At 44.1% G+C, this 16,944-nt stretch overlaps 1 protein-coding gene across 12 annotated transcripts in view; it reads left to right on the forward strand.

The window, feature by feature from the left end:
• Window positions 1–11,019: 11,019 nt before the first annotated feature.
• The window catches only part of U2SURP (U2 snRNP associated SURP domain containing), a 35,427-nt gene continuing 29,502 nt past the window's right edge, over window positions 11,020–16,944 (forward strand). For all 12 annotated transcript variants that reach the window (XM_035132769.3, XM_088669090.1, XM_088669098.1 and 9 more), the window contains exons 1-3: window positions 11,020–11,092; window positions 15,126–15,173; window positions 16,443–16,541. In XM_035132769.3, the coding sequence (XP_034988660.1) occupies window positions 11,048–11,092; window positions 15,126–15,173; window positions 16,443–16,541 (192 nt within the window). In that variant the 5' untranslated portion in view covers window positions 11,020–11,047. The remainder of the gene's footprint in view (window positions 11,093–15,125; window positions 15,174–16,442; window positions 16,542–16,944) is intronic.

Consider the following 16,944-nt stretch of genomic DNA (forward strand, 5'->3'; position numbering starts at 1 on the left):
TTCTAAAGCATTGTTGGATTTTCACGTTTCCTGGGACCAAGTATCCTCCAGACCAGGCTTCCTCAACCTCGGCCCTCCAGATGTTTTTGAGACTACAATTCCCATCATTCCTGACCACTGGTCCTGCTAGCTAGGGATCATGGGAGTTGTGGGCCAAAAACATCTGGAGGGCCGAGGTTGAAGAAGCCTGCTTCAGACAGTTCCAAAAGCAGTCACAAGGTTGCCGCCTGTAATGGGCCACCAGATCTGACCTCCAAGGAATCTGTCACCTGTAGCATGTTCCTCAGAGGCTAGATCTGCCATCACCTTCGCACCCCCATGCCATTTCCACAGCAGCCTCTCGGTGAATAGGGGACACTGCTGGTCTCCTCCCACCCTTAGGGAAGAAATGGTGGGGGCTGCCTTCACGGGTACCCTGGGCTCTGTACCCACCGGGCATGATTCAGAGCAGACCCATTTCTCCCTGTGAAGGCCTTAGATTACCAGTTCAACTGCTGGGTGAGGTTGACTTGATTCCCTCCCTTGTTCCCAATGTCGATCTTTACTCCCCCTTGTTGATCATTATTCCCCCCTCCCAATTTTTCTTCACTCCCCCTTCTTTCCCAGAAAAGGCCCATTTTGTGATTTGCCTCGGGTGCCAAAATGTCATGGGCCAGCTCTGTTTCCCCCCCCCCCCCAGTCTGTTGTTTGTAGCTGGCTATTCTGCACAGTCCACTGGTGGCTGAGATTCCCTCTCTGGAAGAGAGACTGGGGGTGGGAGCAGGGGGCAGAAAAACACCAAAAATAATAACTAAACTAATCAACCAAAGGAAAAAGGAATTAGGGTTGCAAAGGGAGTTGTGAAGGGACATAGCAAAGGGAAAGTTATGAAGCGCAGGAGGAAAGTCATAGTTGGATTTAGAGAAATCTGTGGTGAAGGATAGAAAAAATGTGGGGGTTATTGAGATAGGGTGAGTGTGATGGGTAGGGCAACAGGAAATGAGCAAAACAACAGATGGAGGTACAGAGTTTGATGCTGTTGCCTGGCAACCAGCAACTGTCAGTAAGGGAAGACTGTTTCCATCATGGGATGAGCCAGGTCCAGCTACTTGGCCTCAGAGGATTTTTGCGAGAACTGTTGCCTGGTATGACAAGGAAATGAACAGGAAATGCTGCCTTGATACTGTGAATTTTCCGTTCTTCTACCAGATTTCTACTAGATCTGAGTGTGATTTTATTGTGAGAATCTTTTGTAAGCTGCTATGAAAGCCTTCTGGGGCTATAAAGTGGGATGGGACTATTTTTAATATCTATATATATAAAAATTTAAAAAGGGCATGTGGGTGGGTCTCCACTGTTCTCCAAAACCGCTTGACTGATTGCGTTCAAATTCGGACACAACGTCCCATGCGAATGTCCGAAGGATCTTAGAAGTTTGCAAAGACAAATGTCACACCTGGGCCACATAAAAAACCCCAAAACCCTGTTCCAGAACACACCACTCAGCCAAAAGTGCATGCTGGGAAAAGAACCAGGTTGCAAACCAGCACCCTCTAGTGGCAGCTACACTGGTACTGCATCTATAAAACCTTCCCTCTCAACAGCACCTCGGCTCCCGTTTACATACTAGGCTGAAGCCTTTACAGACTAGCCTTGGTGTTGGCTGGGGGGAGGAGGGGACGGGATAGGTCAGGACACGGTGGGACCAGTCACAGGGATGAACTGGGGGTGGGGGGAAGAGGGGGCATGATACATAATGGGTCAGGACAGGGTGGGGGGAGTCACAGGGATTCACCTGCGTAAACAGAACACGTGTAAAACAGGGGGACTCTGAAGGTGAGGGGAATCTGAAGGGGGACTCTGAGTCTCCATTTAACAGACTGAGCCACAGCAACGCATGGCAGGGCCAGCTAGTAAATATATAAATCTGCATCATAACCTGCCCTATGGGGTGCAGAAGGAAGACAGAAAAAGAGGAGAAAGAAAAGGAGAGAATGGACAGAGTACATTTTGGGGTGCTGAGGAAAGTGATATTAGGTTTAAAAAATAACCTTACCGTTAAGACATTAGCAATTTCCCCACTTGCTGGCCCTCAGAGTGACTTGAGAGATTCATCCCTGGTTTTCAGAATAAGCTTACCGTATTGAAATCACCAGTCACTGGAGTGGCAGCTATACATTATGTTTACCATTGAAAGCAGTTTGTGGGGTTTATTTTGGTTGTGCAAGACAACCAAGATAAGCATGAGCCTGCTGCTAAATGCCATCCTTTCAAGTGTCAAGATCAAATAAAGGTGCCGTATTTTCACTATTTATTTATTTATTTCATTTATATGCAACTTGATTAACAAAAGCTCCAATTGATGTTAAAATGTATCAGTTAAAACAGTTACAAAATTAAGAGCATTAAAAAATTTAGTCTCTTTTACCCCACTGTCAACACCGAGGCACCGTCATAAGCATCTTTGAAAGATCTCCAGTGCAAAAGACCTGCCATACTGAGTGGTATCATTCAGTGGCTGCTAATGTATACCGGAAAACAGCTGTGCCACATTGGGTTATAAATAGCACAAATTCAGGGATATACTTCCATATGGAATCAATTGTTAGGGGGATGACCTTTCAGATTCCAGCTAAATCTCTGCCATCCTTTCCCTTTTCAATGAATTCCCTGATACCACCCTGCTTGTGATTTGGCAAAGATTATTCATTATGAAAGTGCACAGAAGCTGAAATCATGCGCGCGCGCGCACACACACACACACACACACCAGTTGGTTTTAGTTAATGAGGTGGATAATTAAAAAGGATTAATGAAGTGGGGTAAAATGAATGGGCTATGACCGAAGATAACAGCTGAAAGCACTGTAGACTCTGCAACCATTCCTGCTTCCACATGGACACCGTCATTTTCTCATTCTTCTCCCCAAACCAAACATCTTACCTTAAATGCTTCTTATTCACCTCATGAGCAGAACTCTAGGCTCCCCGCTCCTGTTGTTTGGCCTTTTACTTCTCTGCATGCATCTACTATGGACCAGATTAGTTCACGGTGTTTTGCTTCTAAAGTATGGCCTCTGGCTGGGCCCCCTTTGGCTCAGAACCAGATCATAAATAAAGAAGCAAAGCAGAGGATGAGACTGTGTGTCAGTTCTGCTGTGAAAGATGGAGGGGCCACCTAGAAGTTAGCAGGAATCCAGTGGGAAGCAAGTGCCCTATTCCCCTGTCAGGTCGGCTGTGTTATTGCTGAAGACAAAAATGCTGCAATGACCACATTTTAAAAGAATGAATTAACACAGATTACTCTCTGTCCCCATAAAAGAGGACTGGATTAACCATAGACCCAACAGCCAGTGTAGCATAAAGTTAAGAGCCAGTGTGGCATTACTGTTAGACTAGGTCGGACTTGGGAGTTCAGTTCCCCAATTAACCATGAAGTTCACTGAGTAACCTTGGACCAGTCACAGTCTCCCAGCCTAACCTACCTCACAGGGATGTTGTAAGGCTCAAATGGGGAGGGAAAGAATAATGTACACAATCTTGAGCTTGGAGGAAAGGCGGGATAGAAATGGAATGGAAATGCATAAGTAGGGAAACAAGGGCAGGTTTCAAAGGTCTAGGGCTGGCTTTTCCACGCTATTAGTTTCTTAAGGGTGCTGAGAGTTGTTAAGAGACACCCCTCCATTCCCCTCACAGAGCTCCAATTCCCAGAGTGGATTAACAACCAGTCCTTTCCCAGGGAACTCTGTGAAGGGGAGAAAGAGGAATCCCCTTACCAATGTAAGTGGTCAAATTATCCTTGTCCGGAAAAGGGCACAGTTGATGCACCAGCTGAACCTGGTGATACATGCTCTTTAAAGGTGCCCGGGCCTCCATAGACGACGACTGCTCCCAGAGCACCCCTAAACTGCATACAAGTTCTTTCACAGGGAGTGCAACCTCAACTAGAACAGGCAGACCCCCAATTCCTGGACCTGGGAACCACTTGCCCACAGTGATCCTGTCTTAGTAAAAGCAAGAGGTAAAGGACCCCTTGATGGTTAAGTCCAGTCAAAGGCGACTGTGGGGTTGTGGCGCTCATCTCGCTTTCAGGCCAAGGGAGCTGGCGTTTGTCCACAGACATCTTTCCGGGTCATGTGGCCAGTATGACTAAACCGCTTCTGGCACAACGGGACACTGTGATGAGTGCCAGAGTGCACAGGAACACCGTTTACCTTCCCACCGGAGTGGTACCTATTTGTCTACTTGCACTGGTATGCTTTCAAACTGCTTTGGTAAGATTGGTTCAGTTCATCCTCTCCTGACTCCGATTTAATAGAAAAGTAGAGCTGAGTATCATTAACACGCTAATGACACTGTGCCTTGAACCTCCTCATGAATTGTTCCCAAGGGCTTCATATAAATCTTAAATAGGACTGGGGACAAAATAGTGCTTTGCGGCACCCCACAGCATTGCTGCTAAGATGTAAGCATGTAGTTCTCCAGTGCTTCTGTCTGCTACCATCATGCATGTAGAAGCGGAACCACCATAAAACCATGCCTGCAACTTCCAACCCATAGAGATGGTCCAGGAGGATATTATGCTCAATGGTATCTAAAGCGGCTGAAAGATCCAGCAGCAGCAGCAGCAGCAGCAGCAGCAGCAGCAGCAGCAGCAGCAGCAGCAGCAGCAGCAGCAGCAGCAGGAGCAGTAGGCTTGCACTCCCCTGGCTGCTCCATCAAAGGTTATCTATCAAGGCGATCAGGGCCAATTCCATGCCAAACCCAGGCCTGAATCATAGGAGCCAAATCCTGCAACTCCCCAGTATAATATTTGAGGGGGGTCACTCCCACAAAGTTAATGGGCATTGCCATTCAAAAGGTGTGTGTGCACCATGTCATGTGATTGATTATTCAGAGTGGCGCTAACCTGCCCCTACCCCCCCTCCAATATTTTATTCTAGTTGGCACCCCTAGTCTGAAACCAGACTTTCTCCAAATGTGTCTGCAGCCAAACTGCTATCACTCAAAGCACCTTACCCCAAAAGGGGGCTATTAAAGACTGGGTGGTAGTTGAGAAAGCCCTCTGCGCGCAGGAAGGGTGTTTTCAGGAGCAGACGTATCACCTTCTGCTTTAAGGCAGTTGGAACAACACCCCCACCCCACCCCAAGTATACAGTTTGTCAATGTTGATCACCCTCTGGGTGAGGCACTGCCTTCCTCCCACTAAAAAAGGGCCTGCCTGTGAATCATTTTAGGCAGACAAAGGCATGGTGATAAACAAACAAATCAATTTAAGAGTAAGCCAGTGTTTCAGAGTACAGTGGAACCTCGGTTTATGAACTCCTCGGTTTACGAATTTTTGGTTTACGAACACCGCAGACCCATCTGGAACGGATTAATTCACTTTCCATTACTTTCAATGGGAAAGTTCGCTTCAGTTTATGAACGCTTCAGTTTATGAACAGACTTCTGGAACCAATTACACCCATGCTTCGGGTTAAGTACGCTTCAGGTTGAGTACTCCGCGGACCCGTCTGAAACGGATTAATCCACTTTCTATTACTTTCAATGGGAAAGTTCGCTTCAGTTTATGAACGCTTCAGTTTATGAACAGACTTCTGGCACCAATTGTGTTCATAAACCGAGGTACCACTGTATATAGTATGTTGCCTTTAGGTGTATATGACACATTGTTATCTTCTATGAATAGATTTCAGTACTATATTGTTCATCCTTTCCTTTAGAAAAATGTGTTGATTGCACCCCCTAGTGGTGAGCAACCCCACAGAACAGTCTTTAAAGACTTTTAAAACATGTTTATGCAAAAATGTGGCATGGATGAGCACAATCTTTTAGACCTGGGGTCGGCAACCTGCGGCTCCGGAGCCGCATGCGGCTCCTTTACAGCTTTGCCGTGGCTCTCTGCCCCTGCCTGGCTCACGCAGCCTCTTTAACCCTATCGGGGCTTCCTACTCGCCGGCTCCGAAATGGTGGACTTGCCGAGGCTGGAAGAGTTGGGTGACGGAGGCACGGATAGCCCAGCCCTGATAGGGTTAAAGAGACACGCTTGCTGGGAAAGAGAGAGGCGGGCGGGGCTGCGAGAAAGGGCAGCTTTTGAGGAGCCGCTGAAATGGTGTTGTTGCTGCTGCTGCTGCCGCCTCCTCGGGAGGCGGAGGTGGGGCGAGCGGGAGAGGTGTGTAAGGGGTGGGGGCTCGTCTCTTTCCTAGGGGGGAAAGAGGGGTAGGAGGGTGGTCGAGTGCTCTTGGTTCGCTTTATTTATGAGTTCTGTGTAGCAGAGGGGAGCTGGCACTGGAATTTTGTGAATCGGTTAAAATCTCAATTTTATATTAATTGTTAAAGTAAAGCCTCCTTGCTGGCTGCTTTTCGTTGATCAGTCCATTGTAACATCAGCGGGTTTGGAATGCACACCTATTGTCTTATCTGATCTCTCCCAATTGAGAGTGTCAATTGAAAGTGTAAACACATAGCACCTTTGAAGTCAGGAGCTGAAAAAGGGGTTTCCTCAGTCTTAGAGTCCCATCTGTTACTCATTCATAAAATGTATAAGGTCCTTTTTCCTGCCCCCTTTTGATGACAGGATGGAGGAAATAACAATTAAATGTTGGGGTGTTTTGACCTTTTGTTTGAATGATAAAAAAGTGGTTTCCTTTAACAAGATCTACCATTTGAAGTGTATTCCACAGGATGCAAGGCTGTTTTCCAATCCAAACCTGATAGTGACTTTTCTCTTTTATTTTCTCTTTCCACCCCTTTCCCCATGCTTCTCTCTCTTTCCCCACACCTCCTCCTCCCCCCAAATTCCTTTTAGGATTTTCAGTTTTCGCTTCACTCCCCCCCTCACGGTGTTTCCCTCTCAAACTGGTCCTCCTTTTCATCTATCCCCCCCCATCCTCATTGCATCCTTCTTCTCTCTGCCCCCCTTTGCCACACACACACACACAGAGAGAGAGAGAGAGAGAGAGAGAGAGAGAGAGACTGTTTGTTCCCCTGCCCCCTTTCCTTGCATGTCAGAACTGGAGCTTGAATAAGTTCTTCTTTCTGCTCTGCTACAATATAAACCTACCCTTCACATTCTTGAGCACTGTTCTTTCATTCACCCCCCTTTTTTGCTTGCTTCTGTTCTATAGCTGCAATATCAGCTCTCTCCCCCTTCAATACATACTTCAATACAGTAAATCTCTTGCTGATTGGTGCTGATTCAAAGTCTCTTGGAGGGCACCAGGTTGACAAAGGCTGCTTTACACAGCCAGCGTTCTACACTTCCCCACCTCTACTTGCTCCCCTGTGGTTTGTGTGTGTGCCCCGCCCTCTTCGCCCGCTCTGCCTTTCCCCCCTCCTTCCCTTTGGAAAAGGGAATACTCTTCCATGCCTTTTTTCCTGCTCTGTAACTGGATTAGTTTTGAGCATGGAACAGCTGTATTAAAAATCCAGAGAATGCAATAAAGCATCACTTAATATTTGGTTAAAGGATTATTTCATACAATCATAGAATTGTAGAATGGGAAGGGTCCCGAGGGTCATCTAGCCCAACCCCCTGCAATGCAGGAATCCTGCCCACAGCTGTGAGCCATCCCTGGGTGGGCTCGAACCACCAGCCTTGTGGTTAACAGCCAGACGCACTGACCCATCAAACTGTAAAGAGCAACTGGTTCTTATTATTAAACAATTCCTGCACCCGACATACAGAGGAAATGAATCATAAGCTATCTCTGTGCTGTGAAAAAACAACAACACCTCTACAGTATTGATTGTTAATTTCTGCCAGGCCAGACTGTTGCTCAAAGGAGCAGGAGTGGTGAAAGAAGTTTGCAACCTTAATTTCATATGAAAACAGCTGTCTGGCAAACTGCTTTCTGAAGCACTTTCCCCCTCTTTTGAAAAGGCATGGGGCTTGGGCCAAGCAGGGAGGGGAGGGACTTCAGGCAGGGAGATGGGTGAGGGGCTGGGTGAGGTGCAAAGAGAGGTGGGTTTCGGTTAGGACCGTTAGGTGTAAAGGGGGCAGGGTTTGGTGAGCTGTGGGGGAAATAGGGTTGGCAAAGGGGATGGCGAGTGGAGCAAGCAGGGGTGGCAGCCTGTATAGGATGAGGGGCTTACATCTAGGCATGCTAGGAAGCCGCTACCCCTTTGGACAGTTTTAGAAATGGAGTCAGGGAACTAGGCTGGGAGTGGAGAACAGTGTGTTCTTTAGAGGCTGCTGCATCAGGCCAATGGCCCATCTAGTCCAGCATCCTGTTCTCACAGTGGCCAGCCAGACGCCTGTGGGAAACCCACAAGCAAGACCTGAGCACAAGAACTGTTAAGTGAAAGTCCTTTTTTTCTTCAGATTGACAGCTGACTGCACGATCCTGTATATATAGCATTAAGTTAAGAAACAATATATGCAGTGTTATATTTGTTTTAAATGTCGCAATGGTTTTGCGGCTCCCAGTTTTTTTTTTCTTCAGAAGCGGGTCCAAGTGGCTCTTTTTGTCTTAAAGGTTGCAGACCCCTGTTTTAGACCATGCCACTGGAAATGTGAGGCCTGGCAGCTGACTTATCTTTATATGATGTACATACTGCACATCTATATCCACAGTTGTTTCAAAAGGTCCAGACTTCTAGGGTTCTGGAGATTTCTTCCATTCCTTTGATACGACAGCTGCACCACTCTGAACCAAATATGATGTGGGCTTTTTTCTTCTTCCATATATTGCCTATTTGTTGTTGTTGGGTTTTTTTTTTTTGCAGGTTTCAGCACTTGAGTGTATTTTTATCCCACCCTTCCAGGCTGGAAAGCTCTCCCAATGCAGCTCACAGAAATAACATAACACTCAATACAAAAAAGAGAGAGAAAGCTGACTTTAAAAAAAATATTAAAACTAGAACAGCAGCATAGACCAACTTAAACTCAGATCAGCAATACACAGAAAACATAATACACAATCATAAGCAGTGGTGGCTGAAAAATCTAGCCCCACATTAATAAAAAAATGAATTAGAACAAAAAGCTTTTTAAGGCCCATTCTGAAATGGCTAAAGTGGTGGTCAAATGTACTTTGGTGGAGGAAGAAAGGTCTACAAAGATGGGGCCACCAGTGAAAATGCTATTTGCACCTTTTTCATTTTGGCCCACTGAACTGATTGGTCTTAATGTAAGTATGATCTGCGTGATGGCTCTTAAGAGTATGCCACTCCGTCGCGGGGATTCGAACCGCTAAAATTCTGACCGGCAAGCCAAAGAGGTTCAGTGCTTTAGACTTCCCCCAACATATGTAAAAACATAATAAAACATTAAACTTTAAAAAAAACAACAACTTGCGTATACACTACATTATTGCCATCAGATGCCTCAAGGGCTGGATAATTACACACCCTCCAACATTTCTCCAATGAAAATAGGGACATACTAAGGAAAAGCGGGACATTCCAGGATCAAATCAGAAAATGGAGAGGCTTCTCTAAATCAGGGACATCCCTGGAAAATAGGGACACTTGGAGGATCTGCAGTAGTCTATGGATTGTAACTTGTTTGTTTTCTCTTTCTGAATCTAGTCCAACCTCCTGCATTGCAGGGGATTGGACTCACATGACTCTTTGGGTCCCATCCAACCCTACAATTCTATGACTAATACATGATTGTACCAAGTCTTTGTACAAGACCTTGGACAATGTACAACTTCCTGGGCCTTTTGATTACGTAGCTGACATCTCAGGTGGCTCGCAATAATTAATGTATGGAATTTTCTGCCACAAGATGTGGTGGTTGTTAGCTTAATGGTTTTTTCCTTAATATTTCTGGGTTGCTTTTCCAGGTAGTGCCCATTCAAAGTGGCTTACAACAATGCAGTACATGAAGCACACAAGTAAGAGATAAAACCACCTAGTCTTCTCAAAGATAAAAAGACCAATAAAACAAAAAGGAAATAGTCACAGTCCACCCAACTTCATTATGCAGGCAGGATAGCGTAGGTGAAGCCAGCTTCGGTCCAAAACATTTAGAGCTTTAAACATTAAAAACAGCACTTTAAATTGAGCCTATAAATGCACCAAAGCTTTCCCCCAACAGGACTCTGGACCATCTTCGAGCTCATCTGCAGTGCGTATTACAGTAGTCATTCACATGCCAGCCAAAAGCTGGAAAAACGCACTCCTGGCTACCAAAGCCATGTGGTATTTCCCAGGCAGCGATGAGGCCCTCCAAACGGCACACGTGGTCTTTCAAGGCGAGTGCCGCCCCACCTACAAGCCTTCTACAGCTGGGCATCTTGGAACCTACAGCACCTTGTGTTTTCTTAGATTTAATCTGTTTGCCCTCATCCCAGAACTGTCTCCAAGGCGCCAGTTTAGGATTTCAACAGCTCTTCTTTGACTCACATTATCTCTGAAATAAAAATCTGTCCGAAAGTTCTGTCCCGTAACGCTATTTATTATTATACACATTACTGTATGACTGGATACAGGTAGGTAGCCGTGTTGGTCTGACGTAGTCGAAACAAAAAATAAAATAAAAATTCCTTCCAGTAGCACCTTAGAGACCAACTAAGTTTGTCATAGGTATGAGCTTTCGTGTGCATGCACACTTCAGTGTGAATATATCCCTGCATAATGTATATACAGACATACATACACACACACACACAGTACACACACACACACACACACACACACACTCGTTATGCATTACTTAATTAGCCTCAACTGGGCTCATGGGTCGGCGGGCTCTGGGCGACTTGAGTGTCCGGAACCGGATCACCGTTTGCTGCACATGCCAAGCTGACAAGACGTCAATAGATTTTTTAAAAAAACACCCCATTCGAAGCAAGCCCTTTCTCCGCGCATGCGCGCCAACGCGCCCTCTCTCTTGCCTTATGCCCTGCAGGCGAGGCGGAGCTAGGCTTCCTCCTTTGCCCAACCTTTTTTCGCCTTCCGAAATCTCGCGCTCGGCTATCGGCTCGCCGCGCCTTGCCCTTCCTCCTCGCCACCGCCGCCGCCGTTCCTTCCGGCCTTAGAATCTCTCTCTCTTTAGATCCGTAGAGTCGGCGCTCGATTTCCCGCCGCTGAGGCTCGAGCAGGGGAACAGAATCAAGATGGCGGACAAGACGCCAGGCGGTTCGCAGAAGGCCAGTGCGAAGGTGAGGCCGCTCTTGGGGCCGAGTCGGCGGCTCCGCGTGGTCCGAGGGGGGCAGGCGGGCAAGTGCCGGTGGGTGAACGCGGGGAGCCGGCCTGGAGACGTGCGTGCCGTCGCTGCGGGACGTGGTGCGCAGGCCGGCGAGGAAGCGAGCTCGGTTGGCTTCGCGGCCTAGTCTCTCCCGCCTCCCAGCTCAGCCGGTGGCAGTGCGAGGCCGACGGATTGGGGGGGGGTGTTATAGCGGGGAGCAAGCGGAGCGGCCCTGTCGCCTCCGTTTCCTTACACATTTTTCTTTTAATTCTCCCTTCTCTCCGGGAGAGAGCTGCTTCTGTTTTTTCGTTCTCCCGCTCCTCCGATACACCGTCTCTTCGGAAAAGGCTGCAAAAACGTGGGGTGTATATCGGTCACTATTCCATTCTGCATTGATTATTATTGGGAGTTTATCTCGGTGTGGACTTTTAACTTCCCCTCCCCATTTTTAAGCGCTCGTGTGCTTGGAGAGAGAGGGAGGTCTGGTGTGTGTGATCCATGCTTGTGAGCACCCCCTTCACCTCCGAACCGCATAAACATTCAGTTTATGCATCCTGGCGGTCATTTTACTTGGGTAATATTGACACATAAGTGTCCTGCCTTTTGCGACACGGGGCCATTTAAGATAGCTAACAGTGTAGTACAGTACTGTAGTTTATTTTGAATGTTCGTACTTTGTCACGAAGGAGATGCAATACTTAAAAATGGCAGAAATGATTAAACAGTAAATCATTGCTAACAAGGCTGCACAATTCTCATGACTGGCTTTTCATTGCATTTACACACCACAAAGTACGTTATGATGTACAGGTACAAGGCTTTTTGTTACATGGGGGGGGGGAATAGGTAGGGATATAGACTTGAGTGAAATGGCCCTTCCTTATTTGATATGTTAAAGCTGTTCTAGAGCAGTTTCTTCCTCCTTACTTATGTTTCAGAATTTTGTTGACTGATTTTGTTCCCCAAAAGTTGCTTGTTTTAGGTATAGATAGAAATACTTCCCAGGATTTTGTGCTGCCACCTTAACTGTGTTTCTGGAATTAAATGATGTTTATTATATAGGATGGTACAGAGGTGATAGTTACAGGTAGGTAGCCATGTTGGTCTGATGCACACTTCTTCAGATACCTGAAGTGTGCATGCACACGAAAGCTCATACCAATGACAAACTTAGTTGGTCTCTAAGGTGCTACTGGAAGGGGGGAAAATTATATTTTATTTTTTGTTTCGACTGAGGTGATAGCTTATGCATCTTTTAAGTTGGGACCAATTAATCATTTTATTTGTATACTGCCTTTCCAAAGTTCAAAACATGCTCAAGGCAGCCTGCAACATATATATTTAAAAAATCAAATAATTACAAACATAACAAAACTAAAAGTAGTCATAAACAATAAATTTAACATCAAAAGTACACAACCACATTGAACAATGTGGCTTCAGCTAGTTGTTTCCATTGTCTTTTTATACATGAATTGTTTGACATATATTCTCAGTCATATATTCATGTAGTTATTTTTGTTTTGCTTGTATGTTTGAGGATTATGTATGCATTATTGGAGATCAAGAGCCATCTAAATAATGGTAGCCAACAGACTCCTCTAGATGTTGTTGAACTCCCATCAGCCTCAGCCAGCTTGGCCAGTAGTCGGGGTGACAGAAATGGTAGCCCAACAATGTATTAACTCGAGGGGACCACATTGGCTGTCCTTGTTCTAAATCAAGTAATAAAATAATCGGCAGCACTGGGAAAATGTGTTGTGGCACTACTTTTTTAAAAAAATTATAAAGCACCTATACTTTTCTAGATTGTATACAAATATTTAAGAAACACTCTTACAGTTTCACAGACACGATACAAAAAAAGGAAAGGAACAGAAAGTAAAGCAAATTCAGGCACTAGTTTTTGAATGTTTTATGAGCAAGTGGAGTGGCCGCCTGAGAGGAGTGTTGCCAGCTCTGCTCAAGCTCTTATTACATTTGCAGGTTAAAAGTTTAATATACAGAGAAAGGACTTGGTTCACTAGGATGCAGATAGTCAATGTTGTTCAATTCTAATCAACCTTGATTGTTGGTCATAATGACTGGGGCAGAGGGAAACTGTACTTCCAACATCTGAAGGGCACCAAGTTGGCTACCCCCACGCTACAGTTTGGTAGTGGTAGTGAGAATCACCAGTGACTTCATAAAACAATCATTTATGAAGCAGGAATTATTATGTCTAAAAACTGACCAAATGTTGCAGAGCATCCACCTTCCTTCAAGTGATTTTAGTTGATGTACTTTCTATGGGAAAGCAAGTTTCCCTAAAATATTGGGACAGTTTGAAGAAATATAGAGCAGTAATGATTTAAGCAGACTGCACAGTTTGGAATTGAGTAAAATCTACCTTATTCACCCCAATTCAATAACTGTGAAGCTGAAACCCAAGCCTTTATCTCCTTTTTCTCACCACCCTGTAACCTACCCTGCTACATCATTTGGCAAACTGCCTTTGGCAAACTAAACAGTTTCAAAAGTACTTTGTGGTACAGGATAGGGCTCAGCTATTTCAAGAGGGGAGAAGATAATGAATTTCACTTACCTAGCGCAAGTCCCTTATGTGTGTTTGAGCATCTTTTGGAATCTCAGCCATTGCCTGGAATATGGTCTTCAACTGGATTATTTCTGTAGAAAACACTGGCAAGCTCCCCCCCACCCAAAATCTATCTATCCAAATATTACTTGTACAGTAAAGGAAATGTAATATTCTTGCCTTTATTTTAAGAGGGAAAGGCTTCCACTTGCATTGTATGCAGATGCATTGAGAGAGCTGCTCTCAAGTCCCACAAACAACATAGTAAAATCAGTGAAATTCAGCCTGTTAAAATCAATGAGAAATTGTTATTGGTTGCTATTTTAATTGTATGGGAACTGAACAATAGTAATATGATGGTCTCTGAAACCTCCTTCTTTTCTAGATACTAATAAAATCAGTTTTCTACCTGTGCTCGGCTTTCAATAAAGTTAGATAGTTTTTTGTATTAGAAAATGAATTACCAGGTTGTGATTCAGTTTCACTTATTACTTTATTTCCAGTGTTTACATATTTATTGAATAAGGAAGTTAGACTGAGGTTCACAAATGGTTTTCTTCATAACATGGCAGAATAGACTTGTTTTGAGAATTTGGGGCAAGGATCCAATGAACCATAAAACTCATTCTGTCTCAAATAGCAGGTACCTTAATAAACAGTATAGAGTTCAATTGATCAAAACGAATAGACTAAAATTGAACCTAGGCAGGTGTTTGGATCATAACTTTATTGCTTTGTTTTGTTTCTTTTTGACCTTTGTGAATGAATTTAGCTTTTGAATACTAATTTGAGAGAAACCACATAATTTCATTGCATAATTTAATCAACTCCTTTAAAATCAGTATTTGAAAGCTAAATCATTCAAGAAACAAAGCAATAAAGCTACTGATTAAATTCTGCAATGAAATTATGTGGTTTCTTTCCAGGGTCTGAATAGCAGATTGGAGTTTGGTCAATGAAAATAGAGAATATAAAATTTTACTAAAATGTTATGTTATTTATAGCAAGTGGATTACATATGAGGTAGATAAAGGAATTTCTGGATCAGCAGCTGGAAATAAGATAGTCACATTGGACTACCTGGAGTAGACAACTTCAGGATTATTGCTGAAAAGCCTTGCAAAGTGAAGGAAAGTCCTGTATCGGAGATCCTACATGTGCAGTTAAAAATAAGTCAGATTATTTTGAAGAATATTGCCCCTCCTTTTAAAAGTATATTGCCCTTTACTTATAGAATTTGAGCTCATTTTAGAATCCTTGGAGTAGAGAGATGACTGTATTTTTCAAAATTCTTTCCAGAATGGTCAAACCTGAGTTTTGAGTTGATGGTGAAGGTAGTTCAAAAGAAAATTGATTATTTATGGGTGTAAAATGTGTTGACAACCAATTAAATGCCTCCAGAATGTAAATCTTGTATATCCTTCATTTTTAGGCCAGGGTGCCGGATACAACACGTGTAACTGGATCTCCAGAGAATCATGTAAGTCTCAAGGTGGATGAGCAAAAATCTTAACAAAGCTGTTCCTGTTGTCCTCACCAATTGATATGTATGAGCTGTTGTCTTTTTAAAAATGATTATTGTTACTTTGGTTCATTCCCTTCCCAAAGTGGGCTTTTTGCCAGTTGTACTACATGTTGGATATAGTACAATGGCCTGCAGAAGTGTTCTGTAAAACATATTTTAAAGACCGTGCTAATTGATATAGACCTTGCTTTGAGATACGGATCTTCTCAAAAGCACAACATACTTTGTTGTTGTTTTTAATTAAATTTGTATGCCACCCTACATCCGATCTCTTAATATAAACTTAAATTCACCTAATCTTTGAACCCTTTCCCCATCCCTTCTATAGCCTATGATTTTTCTACTGTTCTGCCTCCCCCTTCTCAAACTTCACTTGGCTTGTAAACCCCCAGCCCTTCCCTACCCAAACATATTCTTCTGTCTGTTCTCTTTATATCTTCCTGATATCTGTCTTGTGCCTTTGACTAACGGTTTTTCTACCTGTAAGAATCCTAGTCTTTAGCAGTTGCCTAGCTTCGTTGCTGATTTCCAGTAGTGCAAATTGCTTTTCAGCCTTTTCATATTCACCCCATCCCAGGAAAATGTGGAGTTTTTGGGCAGTGTCACAGGCACAAGCTCTCCGTCTTCCTGGTGCCAGAGGTGTGTTGCCCCTAAGTCCAGGTTCCCCACCTATTAGATCCTTCTAACTGTGAGGAGGACTTACTACGCTGCCAAAGACCTTGGAGAAGAGGAATGTTTTTGCCTGGTGCCTAAAGATACTTAACAAAGGTGCCAGGTGAGCCTCTCTGGGGAGAGCATTCCACAAGTGGGGAGCCACCATGGCACTTTGAATTGTCAGTGAATGCAGTCAGGCCAGGATTGACATTATATGCTCAAACTCCATTGCCCCGTTGAGCAACCTGGCTGCTGAAGATTCTGAACTGTCTTCAGAGGCAGCCCCACGTATAATGTGTTGCAGTAATCTAACCCACAGGCTACTAGAGCACAGATGGCAGATGTTAGGCTATTCCTGTCTAGATGGGGACACGTTTCCCCTGTCTCTCTCCCGACGTCATCGTACAGGGCAAACAAAACAGTTTCTGTGCCAAAACTGAACCTAAACCCTGATTGAAATGGATCTAGAAATTCCGTTTCCTCCCAGAGCACTTTGGGTGTTACTGGATAAATTAATGCATATAAAATCCCAATCTTAATGATCAAATTAATATTTTTTTTCTTTTGCAGCCACTTTTAGAAAGCAAACTTAAAGCATTTAGTATTGGCAAGATGAGTGCTGCCAAGAGAACTTTAAGCAAGAAAGAACAGGAAGAATTGAAAAAGAAGGTAATACTTTTGGAACTATTTTATTATTATTTAATCAGATGGATATGTTCTACATATTGCTGTTACTCACAGATTATTGCTGATAAAACCAGGAAGCTTTTATTTGGATAATACTGACTTAGCTTAGTGTTGTTTCTCCTGTTGTACTCTTTTAAAATTGTATCTTGTTAACATTTGCTGCCAAATCTAAATTGTGGACACAGCTGTTTCTCTAAACCAATGGACGGATTTCAGACAGAAAAGTTTAGCCCAGTAAGATGGAAGTTCTAACCAAGATTAGATTGGGCTACAGGATCCCACTTTGCATACAAATTTCTTCTCAACCCAGTTTGGCTATTATGTGTGGTGTTTATTGTTTTTAATCCTGGTGATAATGAACCTGGGGGGTCCCTTTTTTCTAACT

Source organism: Zootoca vivipara, chromosome 5, assembly GCF_965207765.1.
Source record: "Zootoca vivipara chromosome 5, rZooViv2.hap1.1, whole genome shotgun sequence".
NCBI classification, from domain to species: Eukaryota; Metazoa; Chordata; class Lepidosauria; order Squamata; family Lacertidae; genus Zootoca; species Zootoca vivipara.